The following is a 16,054-nucleotide window of genomic DNA, read 5'->3' as shown; positions in this document are numbered from 1 at the left end:
CTCTCCCGCTGGGAGCTCGTACATCACCTCATTGTCAATAAAGAATATATTACGCATTCTCTAGTGGCAGATGGAAGCAGAGTAGGGAGCTCATTCGTTTTCCGCAAGGTCAGCAGTAGCAGAAATCCAGGGTTTTAATTAGCTGCTCGGCAACCCAGAAGAGAAATTTCAAAAGCTTTATTGATCAGGTTCGGCCATAAATTAGAGGAAGCCTCTGCTCCTCGTAGCGGGCTGCAGGGTAGAATGAAGCTGCTGTTCTGCTCCATGTGGCAGCTTGGGTAGGCTGGCGCAACGTCGGGGATGGCCAGCTCCACGAGAGGTTCAAGCTGGGGCAAGTGGAAGATGTTGTTTCAGCAACAGATAGCTGTTAGCTTTTTTTGGTGATGAAACAGATGCCCTTTACTTGTCAGGTTGGCAACAGTTGAACAGGTATTATTCAATTATTATTACTATTATTATTGTTGTTGTTATATTAAATTTACATATTAATGAAAGCAGTGTGTTTCTCTCCCTTGAGCCAAAGAGAGGGCTTAGTCCTTCATAGCAGTGCATAAGTTACTGTATTTTTTGCTCTCTAAGACTCACTTTTTCCCTCCTAAAAAGTAAGGGGGAATGTGTGTGCATCTTATGGAGCGAATGCAGGCTGTGCAGCTATCCCAAAAGCCAGAACAGCAAGAGGGATTGCTGCTTTCACTGCACAGCGATCCCTCTTGCTGTTCTGGCTTCTGGGATTCAGAATATTTTTTTTCTTTTTTTCCTCCTCCAAAAGCTACATGCGTCTTGTGGTCTGGTGCGTCTTATAGAGCAAAAATACGGTATTAATCCATAGCTTGCCTGTCCTCACAAACTCCTCCAGAGAGCGTCTACTGCTTGAAGTCACCACGCTCCCATGTTCTCAAGGAAACGACGATAACAAAATAAGCAAACCAACTGCCACCATTTATTCTTTGTCAGATACATTTACAATGCAAATACAGTACAGATACTAACAACAACCTCAGAATGGACCTTAGGCAAGGCGGGGGCTGTAAGCTCCTCTGCCAAAAATCCCTCATCTTTTGCCCTCCATCTCACCTGAGCGAGCCAGGTGACCCTTTCTGCTAAGTTTCCAAATGCATGAGTGCAGGATAGGTTCTGAAAGGTCCCGGTGAGAGTTAACCCTTCCCCGGATTCCCAGGGGAGGTTCTGACCCCCACCTGAATCCTACTCCATATATGAAGGGGCCTGAAGTTTCCCTGGAGCCTGAATGGCACAGTGCCAAGGACAAATCTGTCCTACGTAGATGATCAACACATCTCCAAGATATCCTCCGGGGCTGAGTTCACACGGCCGGACCTTTGTATTGCAGGGAGACCACTCCGTGGGGAAGTATCGTTGTCTTCTGTGTCAGAAGGAGTTTAGCTCAGAAAGCGGAGTCAAGTACCACATCATTAAGACTCACTCGGAGGTAAGTACCGGGCCTTGTCAGCAAAGGACTTTGGGGGGAGTCCGCCCCCCCCCCGTGAAAGCTGAAATTCTCGTGAGGCTTACAGAAGAGTGGTCCCAGTGAGCTGGAATAAATCATTATTCTTTTCTAATAATATAGGAGTGAATTTCAAACTTCCAGCCGACTGAAATTAGTCCCCCAGATTTGCTACCTTATTTTCCAGTAGCTAATTTGGGGGGGGGGGTTGTGGGGAGGGTTTAATGAAGGGGAGGGGACTTTAGGCCGTTCATCATACCCTGCATCAAAGGCAGTCTAGGTAACTCCCTGTCAGGGACTGGGCAGGTGATTAGGAATGGTGGAGACTGTTACCTCAAGAGCCTTCCAGAGAAAGGAGGCAGAGGGTATGGACCCAGAATCGTGGTGGTTTGAGACGGGAGACTTCCCAGAAGAGGAAGAAAAGAGCTGGGAAATCATGGAGGGTGAGGAACAGGAGCAATAATAATAATAATAATAATAATAATAATTTATTATTTGTACCCCACCCATCTGGCTGGGTTTCCCTAGCCACTCTGGGCGGCTTTCAACAGAACATTAAAATACAATAGTCTATTAAACATTAAAAGCTTCCCTAAACAGGGCTGCCTTCAGATGTCTTCTGAAAGTCTGGTAGTTGTTTTTCTCTTCGACAACTGGTGGGAGGGCTTTCCACAGGGTGGGTGCCACCACCAAGAAGGCCCTCTGCCTGATTCCCTGTAACTTCTAAGGTAGCCCCACATAGAGCGCATTGCAGTAGTCCAGGTGAGAGATAACTAAAGCATGCACCACTCTGGCGAGACAGTCTGCGGGCAGGGAGGGTCTCAGCCTACCTACCAGGTGGAGCTGATGCCCTAGTCCTGAACAGGGACAGGAGTCAGATGTCGTAAAAACAGTACAGCAGCTGGTTGACCCCATGCCCCTTGAAAGAGGGCTAGGCGTGCTCTTCGTGTCTCTGGGCGGAAAGCCAAACAGAAAAGGAAAGATTCCCTTGTCGGCACCGTAGGCAGCAGGAGGGGTATGAGATGTAGAGAAAGTCAGCGGCCAGGGGAAAGAGTGGGCACTCAGGGGAACAGTCCCATTTCCTGATTTCCGTGTATTAAGTAGTGGGTGGACATAGCAGACGACACAGAGATTTCTCCAAGTTGTTCTTTATAAGTAAGCTGGAATTGAACTGAACAGCAAACAGCTCAGACGGCCTGCTTTTATAGGCAGCCGGCTGTCCACATTGGAACAACAACAGCCTAAATTAACTTACGTGGACCTGAGTGAAAACTATACAGTCATACCTCGGGTTGAAGTAGCTTCGGGTTAAGCACTCTTGGGTTACGCTCTGCGGCGACCCGGAAGTAACAGAGCATGTTGCTTCCAGGTTTCGCTGCTCGCACATGCGCAGACGCTCAAAATCATGCGCGGAAGTGGCGAGACGCGCGGATCCCGTTCACATCCAGAGGTACCACTGTACACAATACCCCCTGGTGGCCAGGGTGAGCACTTCCGTACATAACACCGTGTACAGTGGACGCTTGGGTTGCGAACGTGATCCGTGTGGGATGCGCACACGCGGGTTGCGATTCAGTGCTTCTGCGCATGCGCAAAGCACAGTTTAGCGCTTCTGCACATGCGTGACCACCGAAACCCAGAAGTAACCTGTTCCGGTACTTCTGGATTTTGGCTGTCCGTGACCCAAAAAACGCAACCTGAAGCGTCTGTAACCCGAGGTATGACTGTATTTCTGATTCCAAGAAATGTACTGAAAAGCAGCACTCCGTCTCTCTGCGTGTCTGGATTCTCTGGGCAGTTAGCCAAGTGAGATGCCTGTTGGCTTCCCTCCCTCCCCTCCCCTTCCCTCCCCTTCCCTCCCCTTCCCTTCCCTTCCCTTCCCTCCTTTCGTCTCCTTGGTTCACCCAATTTGGGGGAAGGATTTTGGGGCAAACCCCCAAACTGAAGCAGGTGATTGCAGCTCAGAATGGTTCCAAGTGGGGATGAGGTGCTTCATTTAGTTATTTTTTTAACTTCTGAAAACCGCCACATTTGCCGGTAGTTGTGGTGTTGCGGCACAGCTGCAGCCGCTGCTATTCTGCACCGCGTCCAAATTGAGTTCCCGACTCTGTGCTCCTTTCCTTCCTTGAACGCAGAACTGGTTCCGGACTTCCACGGAGGCCATCCGGAAGAAAAAGACCAGCGAGCCGACCGCTGCCAGCCACGAGGAGAAGAAGAAAAGCACAGACGGAAAGAAGAGGGGGCGGAAACCGAAGGAAAGGCCTCCGGAATCTTCCGCCAAAAGCAAAGAGATAGGCAAGACGAACCATAAGAAACCGGCCGGGCCCTGGGAGGCCGCGGACTTCAGCCCCGATGAGAGAGAGCAAGGTAACAAGCCCCCCCACAGCAAGAAAGGGGGGTCCAGTAAAATGCCAGAGAAATAAGCCGTCGTTTTTTGGGGGGGAGAAAACAAAACAAAACTCTCTAATGATTAGTTTACAGCCCAGGGTAATGGGGCGGAAGGAGGGGAGGGCTACTCCCAGTATATGCTGGGGCCCTCCACCTTCTGCTCATCCCTTTTTTAAAAACGAAAAACCACTTTAAATCACGGGACATTTTGTTTTCACCACTGGAAGAAGAGAACCAAGCGAGGAACGGCCGCTGCGATTCTTCCGTCGGAAAACTCTGCGGATTGTACATAACCCCCTGTGTGGGTCAGGCGCTCCACGTCCAGGGGCAGGTGGAATAGTAAGGTGGTTTGTCGGCACCCTCCTTCCTTTCTTCCTGCTTCTGAATTCGAACCCAGTGCCGTTCAAGCAAAGAGAGAGAAGGAGAGGAAAAGAGAGCAAAGGGGGGTTTGCTCAAGCAAAGGGAGAAGGAAGTGCAATAGGAACCCAGGCGTAAGCTGGTCAAAATTCTTTTTTAAAAAGCTATTATTATTTGTGGATTCCTTTTCAGGTAGCAGTCATGTGTTAGGAAATAGAGCTGGTGGGGATTTTGCAGATGAAATTATTGTTGTGATTGTGGTTGCGAACCAGCTTTCTTTTATAATTTTCATAAGAGATGCTTTTTTACGAAGGAAAAACAAAAACCCGATGGGGTCGTTTGACGACGGACGTTTCGGGATTGTCGTTTCGTTAGGTTCTGTTCACGTTTTAAACGTTGCTCCGATTTGGGACCCGGTTCCCCATTTTCAGTTTGGGGAGCTATATCCTTCAGTTGTCAAGGTTTGGGGATGAGGGCGGGGAAGGGGGAGGGTTTTGGCAATGAGACGTTTTTGGAAGCAGACCGGTTGGGAGTTTTGAAAATGGCCGTTCTCTCGCTGCGTCAATTCTTGCCTGGGAGCCCCTGCAGGGGAAAATCACAAACATTTTTTTGTAAGGCATACTTCTTTGAGGGGAAGCTTTGAACGGAAACTGCTTATTGCGGTGCGAAATAAATTTCGAGAACGTTTATTCTGCCTGGAGGAAATATCAAACCATAAAGGAGCCACAGAGCCGTGAATATCATCTGGGCCTCAGCTCCATCCTGCTAGACCTTGTTGAGCACAGAAGGTCTGAAATGGGATGTCGAGTCACGTTTGCTGGAATCTTCCATGTGGTCGGAAATGCTCCTGTGGTGTAGCGCTCAGAGCATTGGATTGGGACCCGAGAAACCAAGGTTCAGATCCTTCACTTGGCTGTGAAGGTTGCCGGGTGACTTTGGCCCAGTCATGGCCCCTCAGCCTAACCTACCTCACAGGGTTGTGGTGAGAATAAAATGGGGAGAGGGAGAGAGCACGCTGCCCTGAACTCTTTAGAGCAGCGTTTCTCAACCTGTGGGTCCCCAGATGTGGTTGGACTACAACTCCCATCATTCCTAGCCAGCATGACCAGTGGTCAGGGATGATGGGAGTTGTAGTCCAACAACATCTGGGGACCCACAGGTTGAGAACCGTTGCTTTAGAGGGAAGGTGGGATCTGAATGTAATAATAAGGAAGTAAATCAAGATAAAAGCAGAGTTCCCAGTCGCCAGGAGGCTTAACCTCACATTCAGGAAAACACGGGTAGAAGTCATCCTTCCCTGCTCTGTAGGGGAAAGTTGGGGGCAGAGATGGGGTTCGATATTTCCTGCTCATGCAGAATGCCTGAACTTGGCTCGTTAAAACAAAAATACCGGGAAGGTCCCACCAACTATAATTAAATCACTGGTTGACTTCTGCAGCGCAGAGGGATGCCAACCGTATTGGGCCAGCGGGCGCATTTGGGATTCTGAGAAAGTGCCGTGGGCGCCGGTCACAAAATGGCCGTTGCGGGGATGTGGCGTCATCCAAGATGGCTGCCACAAGAGTGCGGCATGATGCAAAAACAGCTGCTGGGGAAGGGGGATCCAACAGGATCTGAGCAGAAAGATTGAACAGGCTCTCTCATGCATTGTGGATTTCTGAGGGGAATTTTGCGGGGACTTTTTTTGCAGGCGCCATTGGAGGTATGGAGACCTTGGTGACTCCTGCTATAGAGCGTGGGAAGTGTACTTGAATAGGCTTGGGTGTGTCCTGGCGTGTTATATTATGTTAATTCAGCATAACGAACACCTCAGCATTTACCTCAGCTGGTGGGGCCTTGAGTTGAAACCAGTCTCTCTGCCATCACATGACGAATGGAACCAGTATGTGTTGCCCGATATCAGGAATCCCCAAGAAGTGCTTTTTGGCTATATCCTAAAGCGCCAGATTTAGGCCACAGGAAAAATTATCTAGGTTCTCAGTAAGGTTATAAACGCTCTTTCCGCCATCTCTGAATTTTCAAAGGATAGACACCTCTGGCCTAAGGGACCGCTTCTGGGATCAAGGCTGGCTACTGTTTCTGCCTAGAGGGGGGTTATTTTTAAGGCCCAGGTAGCTTTGTTGAACTACAACTCTCATCAGCCAAAGCAGGCATTGAGAATGGTCAGGCCTGCTGGGAGTTGTAGTCCAGTGATGGAATAATGGAGAAATCAGTCCCATTTAACTTTGATGAAGGTGTAGCTCTAACAGTCTTCCTCCAACCTCATGCCCTCCAGGTGTTTTGGAGTACAGCTGTTATGGCTGATGGGAGTTGTCGTCCAGAACATCTGGCGGCCACCAGGTTGGGAGAAACTGAGTTGTACCAACCCTGCGGTATTTGGCAGAGGAAGTCTTTGAAGCTTAGAAGACACTTTGGGCCTGTCTGCTATCGACGCGGTTGGCAAGTCTTGGGGTTTGAATTGACAATTTTAAGCTTCAGGGTTCCTAGCAGAAGGAATGGGATGATCAAATGAGGAGCCATAATATAGGATGGCAGTGTTCACATTGAGGGCTTTCGGCATTCACACACACATTCATAGAATCATAGAGTTGGAAGGGGCCTGTGGCTCATCTAGTCCAACCCCCTGCAGTGCAGGAATCTCAACTAAAGCATCCATGACAGATGAACATCCAACATCTGCTCAAAAACCTCCAAGGAAGGAGAGCCCACCATCTCCCAAGGGGGTCCGTTCCACTGTCAAACAGCTCTTGCCATCAGAAAGTTCTTCCTGGCGTTTAATCGGAATCTCCTTTCTTATCACTTGAAGCCACTGGTTCGAGTCCTACCCTCTGGAGCAAGAGAAAGCAAGCTTGCTCCATCTTCCATGTGACAATATTTGAAAATGGTTATCATATTTCCTCTCAGTCTCCTCTTTTCCAGGCTAAACATGCCCAACTCCTTTAGATGTTCCTCATCTTGAGCTCCTAGTTTCTTTCCCTTAACCAGCCAAAATGCCATCCTTCTGAATTAAATGTGCAACGCACTTGACCTCTGTAGCTGCAACAACCCAACAAGGCAGAAGTGCTTACGGAGGAGAACTGGGCATCAGTTTGCTTGTTTGTTAGCCTTGTTTGCTTTTTGAAGTTTGCAGTGTTGAAGACGCAAGCTGCTCCCCCCCCCCCCGCCCCGGTTTCAGTTCCACAGTTTGTACTGAAATTCGGGAAACGCCAAAGGGGCTATTGGCACCCGTCCTGCCCCATTATTTTCCAAATGGTCCTGGGGTTCGTGTGAATGTGTACTAGAGATCCGTAGTGGTCCCTTCAAGCTGGCTAGGGCTGATGGGCACCAGGTTAGTGAATCTGGCTTTAGAGTGATGTGCAGACAAGGCCAATAGCAGCATGACAGAAATGCTTTTCCTACACTGGAGTAAGAGAAATCCGCAGTATCTCCAGAACACCTTCCATGCCTTCTGCTCTTTTGAACGATTTCTTGTCTCCGGACTTTGACGCTATCGTCAAAGTAGTATCTAATTTAATGGTTTTAGCACAGGGAAAACTTGGGATGGAAGCTACCCCCTAATGAATAACAAGGCCGAATGATCTCTCCCATCCCCTCTCACATTGAATTTCAGAAGGTAAACCTTTTTTGTTAATTAAGCTCCTGCCATTATTTCTCTCTCTCTCTCTCTCTCTCTCTCTCTCTCCACCAGTTCATAGTCCTTTCTTCACGCTGGAAAGACCTCATTCAGTAATTTCAGAGGGGCGGGGAAATCATTAATGGCATGCCTAGAAGTGTCAACTTAACTCTTTGTCAGGCTGGCTCCCTGGGGAAATCTAAGGCTGCGTGGCCTGTCTTGGCAGCTGAATTAAAACTTCCGCATTTTGTCCAGTCAGAAGGACTTGCACTTATTTAATCAAGTCCCTCAAAGTCTCGGGTCTGTTGGAACCAAGACGCTGGTTACTTTTTTGTGCACAGAGAAGCTTTTCCTTGGCCAGTTCAGTGCAGAGAAGCCACAGATGCAAGACCTACCAACTGCGTCACCTTTAACAAGATAGCTGCCTCTTTTTGCAAAAGGCTCGCAGTCTTTGAAAAGCAGGAAGGAGGAGGAAGGGAGCAGAGTTCAGTGGTAGACCACCAGATCTACATAACAGGGTCACCCGCTTCAATCCCTGGAGCCTGCAATTAAGCCAAGGACATCTAGCTTGCTTATGCTTCTCCCGAGGACTGCTCCACACCAGATTCAGCCACAACCCAGCGTTCTTGCCAAGCGGCCAGGATTGGCACAGTTTTGCAAGCTCAGGGTGGTAGGCAGGTACACCTGCGCCAAGCAGGTGTTTGGCCACATTCAAACACTACGTTTTCATGAGTACGCTTAAATCGTCTTAAGGTCCACACTTTTAAAAACTGTACAGTTCAAAATGGCCCTCAAATAACTACCGTATTTTTTGCTCTATAAGACTCACTTTTTCCCTCCTAAAAAGTAAGGGGAAATGTGTGTGCGTCTCATGGAGCGAATGCAGGCTGCGCAGCTATCCCAGAAGCCAGAACAGCAAGAGGGATCGCTGCTTTCACTGCGTAGCGATCCCTCTTGCTGTTCTGGCTTCTGAGATTCAGAATATTTTTTTTCTTGTTTTCCTCCTCCAAAAACTAGGTGTGTCTTGTGGTCTGGTGCGTCTTATAGAGCGAAAAATACGGTACATGGCTTCAACTTTTTAATCCACAGCTTTCTCAAATACCATACTGTACTACATTTCCTTCTGTGGGAACAAGGGTTGCTGTTTCTCTATATCCGTATTCGCATACCCGTATTGTGACCATAGGGAGTGGGACATGGTGGATGAGAGAGTATGGGTTACGCCAGCTCTGCAGAGTAGCACACTGCACTTATGCCCATGGGTGGGGGTGGGGTGGGTGGGTGGGGGTGAGTGAAGTGTACGACAATCCTGCAGGGTAGTCTATAGAGTCGTGGCACCATATTTTGAGCACTTTTTTGGGGAGGGGGAAATGCAGTGGGGATGAGGGGAGGGCTCTCAAGCTCACGGTAGGAGCAACACAGGGTGGGGAAAGGGGCAATTAATTGCTATCCCACCCATATGATGGGGGGGGGAGGGATCTTGTGGGTAGGTTGCTGGATATATTCGTTTCAAAAGGCTTTTGCACAAAAAGGAAAGAGAAGAGAAGAGGCAGTGGAGGCTGTATCAAAATATCTGATGAGGTAGTGACCTTTGGTCAGGACCAGCTCTACCATTAGGCAGGTGGGAAAAGCAGTGTTTTTGTGGGTGCCACGTAGCCTGAGCTCTCTAAGCTAACCTGCTGCCTTTGGTTATAGAAAAGGATACTGCCCCATCACCAATGTTGGTGTTCAGCCAGTCCAGTCGCCTTCCATACATGGAATTGGGAAGAGACCGCCATCTTGTCCTTTGCCTCAGGCAGCTAAATAATAATAATAATAATAATGAATTTTTATTTATACCCCACCCTTCCCAGTTCAGGAAACTGGGCTCAGGGCAGCTAACAACAAATTTAAAACAATTGATGCTACCAAAAAAAAAGCATAAAATACGGTATAAAGCATAAATAACAATAAAATCAAAAATCAATCTAGGGGGAAAATGTCTTAGTTTTGCCACCACTGGAGAAACCACTGTAAAGGTGGATCAGTGATCCCTCCTCAAAGCACTTAAACCCTTTGCTTCCCCTCCCCAGATTGATGAAAGGTGCCCCCCTCCATTATTTACCACGTGGAAACGGGTTTAGCAGCGGGTTTTGCAGCGGTGGGGAAAGGCGAAAGCACAGAACTACAAAGATGTGCTCAGATGCAAATGCCACAGATATAATTAGCTCTCGCTTTGCAAGCCAAAGCCGTCCTCTGTGCTCCACAGCCTCACTTTATAGATTTGCTACCTGTGGTTTTAGCAGACGGTTGGTAAAGAACAAAGCGGATGGGGGGGAAAGGTTGTTCTCGTTTGTTGAGCGCCTTAAGTGGGTAGGCCAAAGGCAGCCAGAGATAAATAGCAGCTGATAATATCTTGCCTTTTAACCCTGGAAACCTGGCAGCTGGGTAAGCCATCCTACCTGACCGTGGCGCCAGGCCTAATAGGACTGGCTCACCTGGCAGGACAGCACTGGTCCACAGCAATAGCCTCCTGGCAGCAGTGCCACTGTTGCTTACTGGTTGGCTGGCTGTGATGGTGAAGTTTACGCTGTGCAATTGCCCCAATGAGAGCACCAGATTGCCTCTTCCGGTGCTTGGGCAACCCAGCTGCCTCGTCCCTCCTGGTAAACGGCAGCAGTTCCTGTGCCAGGAGGCTGTTGCTGTGGGTGTGCCACTCCGGGAGAACCATTCCTTGACTTTAGTGCGGACTGTCTGGATGAATAGTTCGGTGTTGTAGCATCATCTGTGCATTCAGGAATTCGCAAGTTCGCTCTGCTGCATCCTTCCTTGTCCATGGTCTGCTCAGGCTGCCTCACTCTTCCATCCCACCAGAGTCCCTTCCTTCCTTCCTGCTTGTTTCCTCCTTCGCTTTTCCTGACTTTAAAAAGTCTCCTTCCTCCCCTTTGCTGTGTAGTTCCGGAATAATTGGAAGAACAAGCCGACGTGTGGGTGGGTGCAGGACCCTGATGTCAGATGATTCCCAGTCCCGAATGTAACCTCCTACTCTGTCCAGCCCTAGTTCTAGCATCCATGATTACCCCATTCACCTATGGCGAGCAACAGTCGGGCTGCAGGCGACTAGGCAAGGATCCTTCCGTAGAATGGGAGAGAGCTGGTTCATCCACATTGTGTCCTGCTGATGATAAAGTCAGGCCTGGTCAAGGTAGCGAACGGAAATGGTTTTGTATGCTTCCAACGATGTGTTTGCAAAGGTTATGCTTTCTGCTAGACAAACCCCAGGGCTGTGCAAGGCTTTGCTTTTAACCATGGCGCTTTCTCTCAAGCCCTTATCTCAAGTAATCCAAATAACAAGTCGCCAATGTTATTATCTCCTTATTGCAAAGGGAGGTTAAGACTAAGAAGCTAGTCTAATAAGCCAAGCCAGTGAGTTCATAGCTGTGCTGAGATTTGAGCTGGGAACTCGTAGCTTATTTGCTTAATGCAAGATCCCTTCCATTTACGGCTTTGGGACGGAAATGTAGCCTCCCCAGAATTCATCTCATCTACTGATGCATGGAGATATCATGGCAACAGCTCGTCTCCAGAGGCACGAGTGACATATTTCTGGTGTCCTCCAGAGGCTGGCTGCAAAATAGACTTTGCCGGTTGGGTCGGACTGCACGTTCCCTCGCTGGTTGTGTGCGATAGGCATTCATTTCCTGGGGATTCAGGAAAATAATAATGCAAAATCGCCTAGGCAAAATTGGGCCTTTGCTCTTGTGCATTTCTGCTTATAGACTGGTGCAAACAGATTGTTAGTGAGAGCAGCCGAAATGTCTCAAGGTGAAAAGGAAGTGAGAGTGAACTGCAGCCATAAGCAGGGTTTCGATTTCATGAGTACTTCGGATGAATGGGGTTGTAACCTGGAAGGGAGCACCCAGGGTTGCAAGTGGCAAATTCTGAAACGGGGGAGCCCTGCCCCTCCTAAGAATATACCGCAGTAATGAATTTTGCCTACTGCAGACATTAGGGCTTCAGTACCAAGCCAGTTTGTTTCTTACCCCCAACTCCTGCCTTGCTTAACATGCAGGCTGGCGAAGAGCTCTGTTGAACTCAAAAGCTTACTGTCATGTGACATTTTGATAGATGGAATACTGTAATAAAAGGAACGTTGCGGTTTTTCGGAATAAAAGTTAACGGTTCAGCCCTTTAGCCATTCACACTAATGTAACGTACCTCTTCTTCTGCTTAGCTTATTTCAGGTGTAGGGAGCCTGGGACTCTCCAGGGGCTGTTGCATTGTGGTGCCCATCACCTTTGACCTTTGGCCATGCCAGCTGGGGTTGGTGGGAGCTGGAGTGCAAATGCTCCCTGTCCTTGGCTTATTTGGTGGGTTGTTTTTCCCTCTTTTTATTTGGCATGCCAAGGAATGGCAAGAAAGTGCCCGGGAGACGATGCCATCACCGCTGCTGTGGAATGCGTGCTGGCGCTTCATGCCTGCCCTGGGAGTATCCCTCCCAATTTCGGCTCCCAAGAACCACCACCTCCAAGCCACTCCTGCTACCTCAGTTTTCTTAATGAAAAGCTATTCACCTCAACCTGTCGTTGATTTCGAGTGGTGTACAGAGAATGAACCAGTTCGGGACCCCTGTGAGTCGCCCAGTCCAACATCTCATTCCTGTTTGTTTATCCGAGTTGCATGTTTGATTGGCCAAGTGAGCTTGAGATTAGTCGAGAAGGGCCCTCAACACTAGATCATGCGTGATCCAAAGGAATGATCTGGGCCGTGCTCCCCAAACCTGGTGCCTTCCAGACGTTGCTGGACTACGACTCCCATCATCCCTGACCATGTTGCCGGCGGATGATGGGAGCCGGAGTCCAACAATCTCTGAAGAGCACCCGGTTGAGGAGGTGAGCCTGGATCGTGGAATTCTGTTTCTTCGGCTTCTGAAACCTCCTCTTCCCAGTCCCACCACCACTCCCTGGGCTCTGAGCCGCCTTCTTCCCTGTAGCGTGGTGTAGTGGTTAAGAGCAATAGACTTGTAATCTGGTGATCCGGGTTCGCTTCCCCGCTCCTCCACATGCAGCTGCTGGGTGACCTTGGGCTAGTCACACTTCTCTGAAGTCTCTCAGCCCCACTCACCTCACAGAGTGTTTGTTGTGGGGGAGGAGGGGAAAGGAGATTGTTGGCCACTTTGAGACTCCTTGAGGGGAGTGAAAGGCGGGATATCAAATCCAAACACCACCACCTCCTCCTCCTCCTCCTCCTCCTCCTCCTCCTCCTCCTCCTCTTCTTCTTCTTCCCTTGAGGGTTTCCCAGTTGGTTCCTCCCGCCATTCCTCTGTGCCCAACCTGTCCCTGACATGATGCTTCAATCTTCCAACACTTTTCTTTCTTGGGGGTCTCCCGCTAGGCCAAGGGTGGGGAGCCTCGGGTCCAGGGGCCCAGTGTGCAGGCCTCTCCATCTGGTCTTCGGGAACTCTCACCAGGCCACGCCCCTCTCGACAGGCCACACCTCTTGGGCCCAGCTTTGCGCCTGCCTCAGGCATGTTTGCATCTTGGGTGGAGGACAAAGGGTGTGTGTGTGTAGGAACTAGCCTACTTTTGCTTCTGGCCCCACCTACCACTGGGGTGTGGCCCTCAGAAGAGGAAATGGCCCTCAGGATGGCCTAGACTGTGCAATAACTCTCTTTGGAGGGGGGAATCTAAAGCCATAGAGCGTCATCTTCCCGGAGAAAGCCATCAGCATCTTTGGACTCTTGTCGTGAAGAAACTAGATGTATTGCAGCCTTGCCCCAGCTGGCTGGAGCCGATGGGATTTGGAGTCTAAGCATCTGGAGGGCACCAGAATGGGGGAGGCTGCCTTAAACAGATACAGCTCTGAAGTTTGAGTGGCGTGTGTCTTAGGGCTAAAGGGGCCGGTTCACAAGACGTTTTGTTCCTGAACCGTGCGGCTCTTGTGCTGTTAACCCCCTTCTAAGCGAAGGACATGGAAGCTTTCACTTAGATTTTAAAAAACCCACAATAATCCCCAAATAACAGGAAGATAAAACATATCTTCAATAACTGAAATAATAAAGTGTGGAGACTTTACACATTTATGCATGCTTTCCTGTGCGCAGATTATTTTGCCCCAGTCTGAACATGTGTGGATTTTATTTTATTTTTTAAAACTAGACTTAAGAAGGGTTGGGAACAACGCATCACTGGGAAGGGGCTCATGTGGGTGGGTGGGTTCAAAATATGACGGGCTGTTTTGGGACGGGGGAGGGATCTGGAAGAAGAACTCCTACCTCATTTTCCAGCCAGTGCAACCCAAACTTCCTCTGGCTCATAAGCCTCTAAATGACTTCAGGGTTTTGTTTCATTTTCCTGCCTTGATGAGGGCCAGGAGCTTATTTTTTACACAATGAAAACCAACGTTGCTCAGGGTTCACCGTGAGCAGCAACCTCTCGTCCTGTTTGATCCTGTTCTCACATTTGACCTCAGAAGAGTTCTGCCAGAGCTTTTCTCCCTGCGACTGCTGCACTCACAACACAACTGAATTGTATGCGTGGTGGTTCGTTCCATCCGAACGGGCCATTCATACTGGGTCGCCCTCATTTCTCCACAAATTGTGTTGCAGCCACCGCCATAAATAATTTCTAGACCAGCTAGCAAGTGAGGTGTTAAAATTTCAGTTTCAGGGAATATAAGGTAAAGGTAAAGGGACCCCTGACCATTAGGTCCAGTCGTGGACGACTCTGGGGTTGCAGCTCTCATCTCGCTTTATTGGGCGAGGGAGCCGGCGTACAGCTTCCAGGTCATGTGGCCAGCAGGACTAAGCCGCTTCTGGCGAACCAGAGCAGCACACGGAAACACCGTTTACCTTCCCGCCAGAGCGGTACCTATTTATCTACTTGCACTTTGACGTGCTTTTGAACTGCTAGGTTGGCAGGAGCAGGGACCGAGCAATGGGAGCTCACTCTGTCACGGGGATTCGAACTGCCGACCTTCTGATCAGCAAGTCCTATAGGGTCAGGCAATAAGCATCCTATATGTATTTTAAGCCCTCTGCCCCTGAGTTTCTAGAATCAACCCACCCTTTCCCACTGCTCCCCAAGACTTGGGCAGATTCAGATTTTGCTGCTGAGAGGGAGGTTAGAGGAGCTCAAACATACATGTGCAATCACCTGTGCACACCCAGAGGTGCTCTTTGCAGCATCAGCTGATCTTGGCAGAAATGCTTGCAACTTCTTTTTTGAGACAGTCATTCATTGTGCATGCCCACACCTGCGTTCTTAGGATTATTGAGGGCATCAGGCGGAAATCGTCAGCTTTTGGCCTTCCTTCCCCCATGAAAGGCGTCCTGCTGAAATATTCCCTACCGATCTGGGTCCAATTTGCATACTCAGCTAGAGGAGGAAGAGAATGAATGGGTTGCACCCTTCCAGAAGGTCGTCCCAGGTTCGGCCTCTGCCATCTCAAGTTAGTAGGCCATTGGTAGCCAGTCATGGGGGAGCCTTTGCCCGCAGAACCTGGGTGAACTGCTGGTAGTCAAAAATAGGCAGACCTGGAGCAAGGATGACCTCAGGCAAATTTCTGCCTCTAGAGAGGCCAGTTCTGAACCCTCTTCTCCGTAAAAGCAAAGAAATCAAAACCTCCTTGCAGGCAAAGAAGCAGCACTTCACAGCTCATTTATTTGCTATTTATTTAGAAAGATCATTACGCTTTTCCTTACAAAATAAATACAGTGGACGCTCGGGTTGCGAACGTGATCCGTGTTGGATGCATGTTCGCAACCCGCAGCGTTCGCAACCCGCGTCTGCGCACGCGCAGGTTGCAATTTGGCACTTCTGCACATGCGCAAAGTGCGATTTAGCACTTCTGCGCGTGCGTGACCACTGAAACCTGGAAGTAACCCGTTCTGGTACTTCCGGGTTTTGGCAGTCCGCAACCCAAAAAAACGCAACCTGAATAGGCTGTAACCCGAGGTTTGACTGTACATGCAGCCAGAGTGGTTTTGCACCCTCCAAATTCATATAAAAGCACATGGAGCTTGGGGTTCTAGTTTAGCTTCCCCTCCCTGCTCTGCTCCTTTTTTAGGGTGTGGCTTCGTCATTTCGAAAGCACAGGGGAGCGTTCAAAAGTCGATTCCTGCCCTGCAGCCTGAAGTGGTATAGTCATCTCCCTCGTGTCAGGACTCTCCCACTTCATACCACCGGCTGCTCTCAGGCCTCGGATGTCGTAAGATGTGTTTTTGTCTGTTAGCTGTGGCTGTACTTGACCACTTT

At 49.3% G+C, this 16,054-nt stretch overlaps 1 protein-coding gene across 7 annotated transcripts in view; it reads left to right on the top strand.

Moving 5' to 3' along the window:
• Positions 1-13,873, top strand: part of ZNF512B (zinc finger protein 512B) — a 51,927-nt gene extending 38,054 nt beyond the window's left edge. For all 7 annotated transcript variants that reach the window (XM_081011147.1, XM_081011150.1, XM_081011149.1 and 4 more), the window contains exons 16-17: positions 1,349-1,447; positions 3,598-13,873. In XM_081011147.1, the coding sequence (XP_080867273.1) occupies positions 1,349-1,447; positions 3,598-3,885 (387 nt within the window). In that variant the 3' untranslated portion in view covers positions 3,886-13,873. The remainder of the gene's footprint in view (positions 1-1,348; positions 1,448-3,597) is intronic.
• The last annotated feature ends 2,181 nt before the right edge of the window (positions 13,874-16,054 follow it).

The sequence above is a fragment of the Podarcis pityusensis genome, assembly GCF_964106645.2.
Source record: "Podarcis pityusensis genome assembly, chromosome: 6".
NCBI lineage: Eukaryota > Metazoa > Chordata > Lepidosauria > Squamata > Lacertidae > Podarcis > Podarcis pityusensis.
This window is presented reverse-complemented; position numbering and strand designations above follow the sequence as displayed.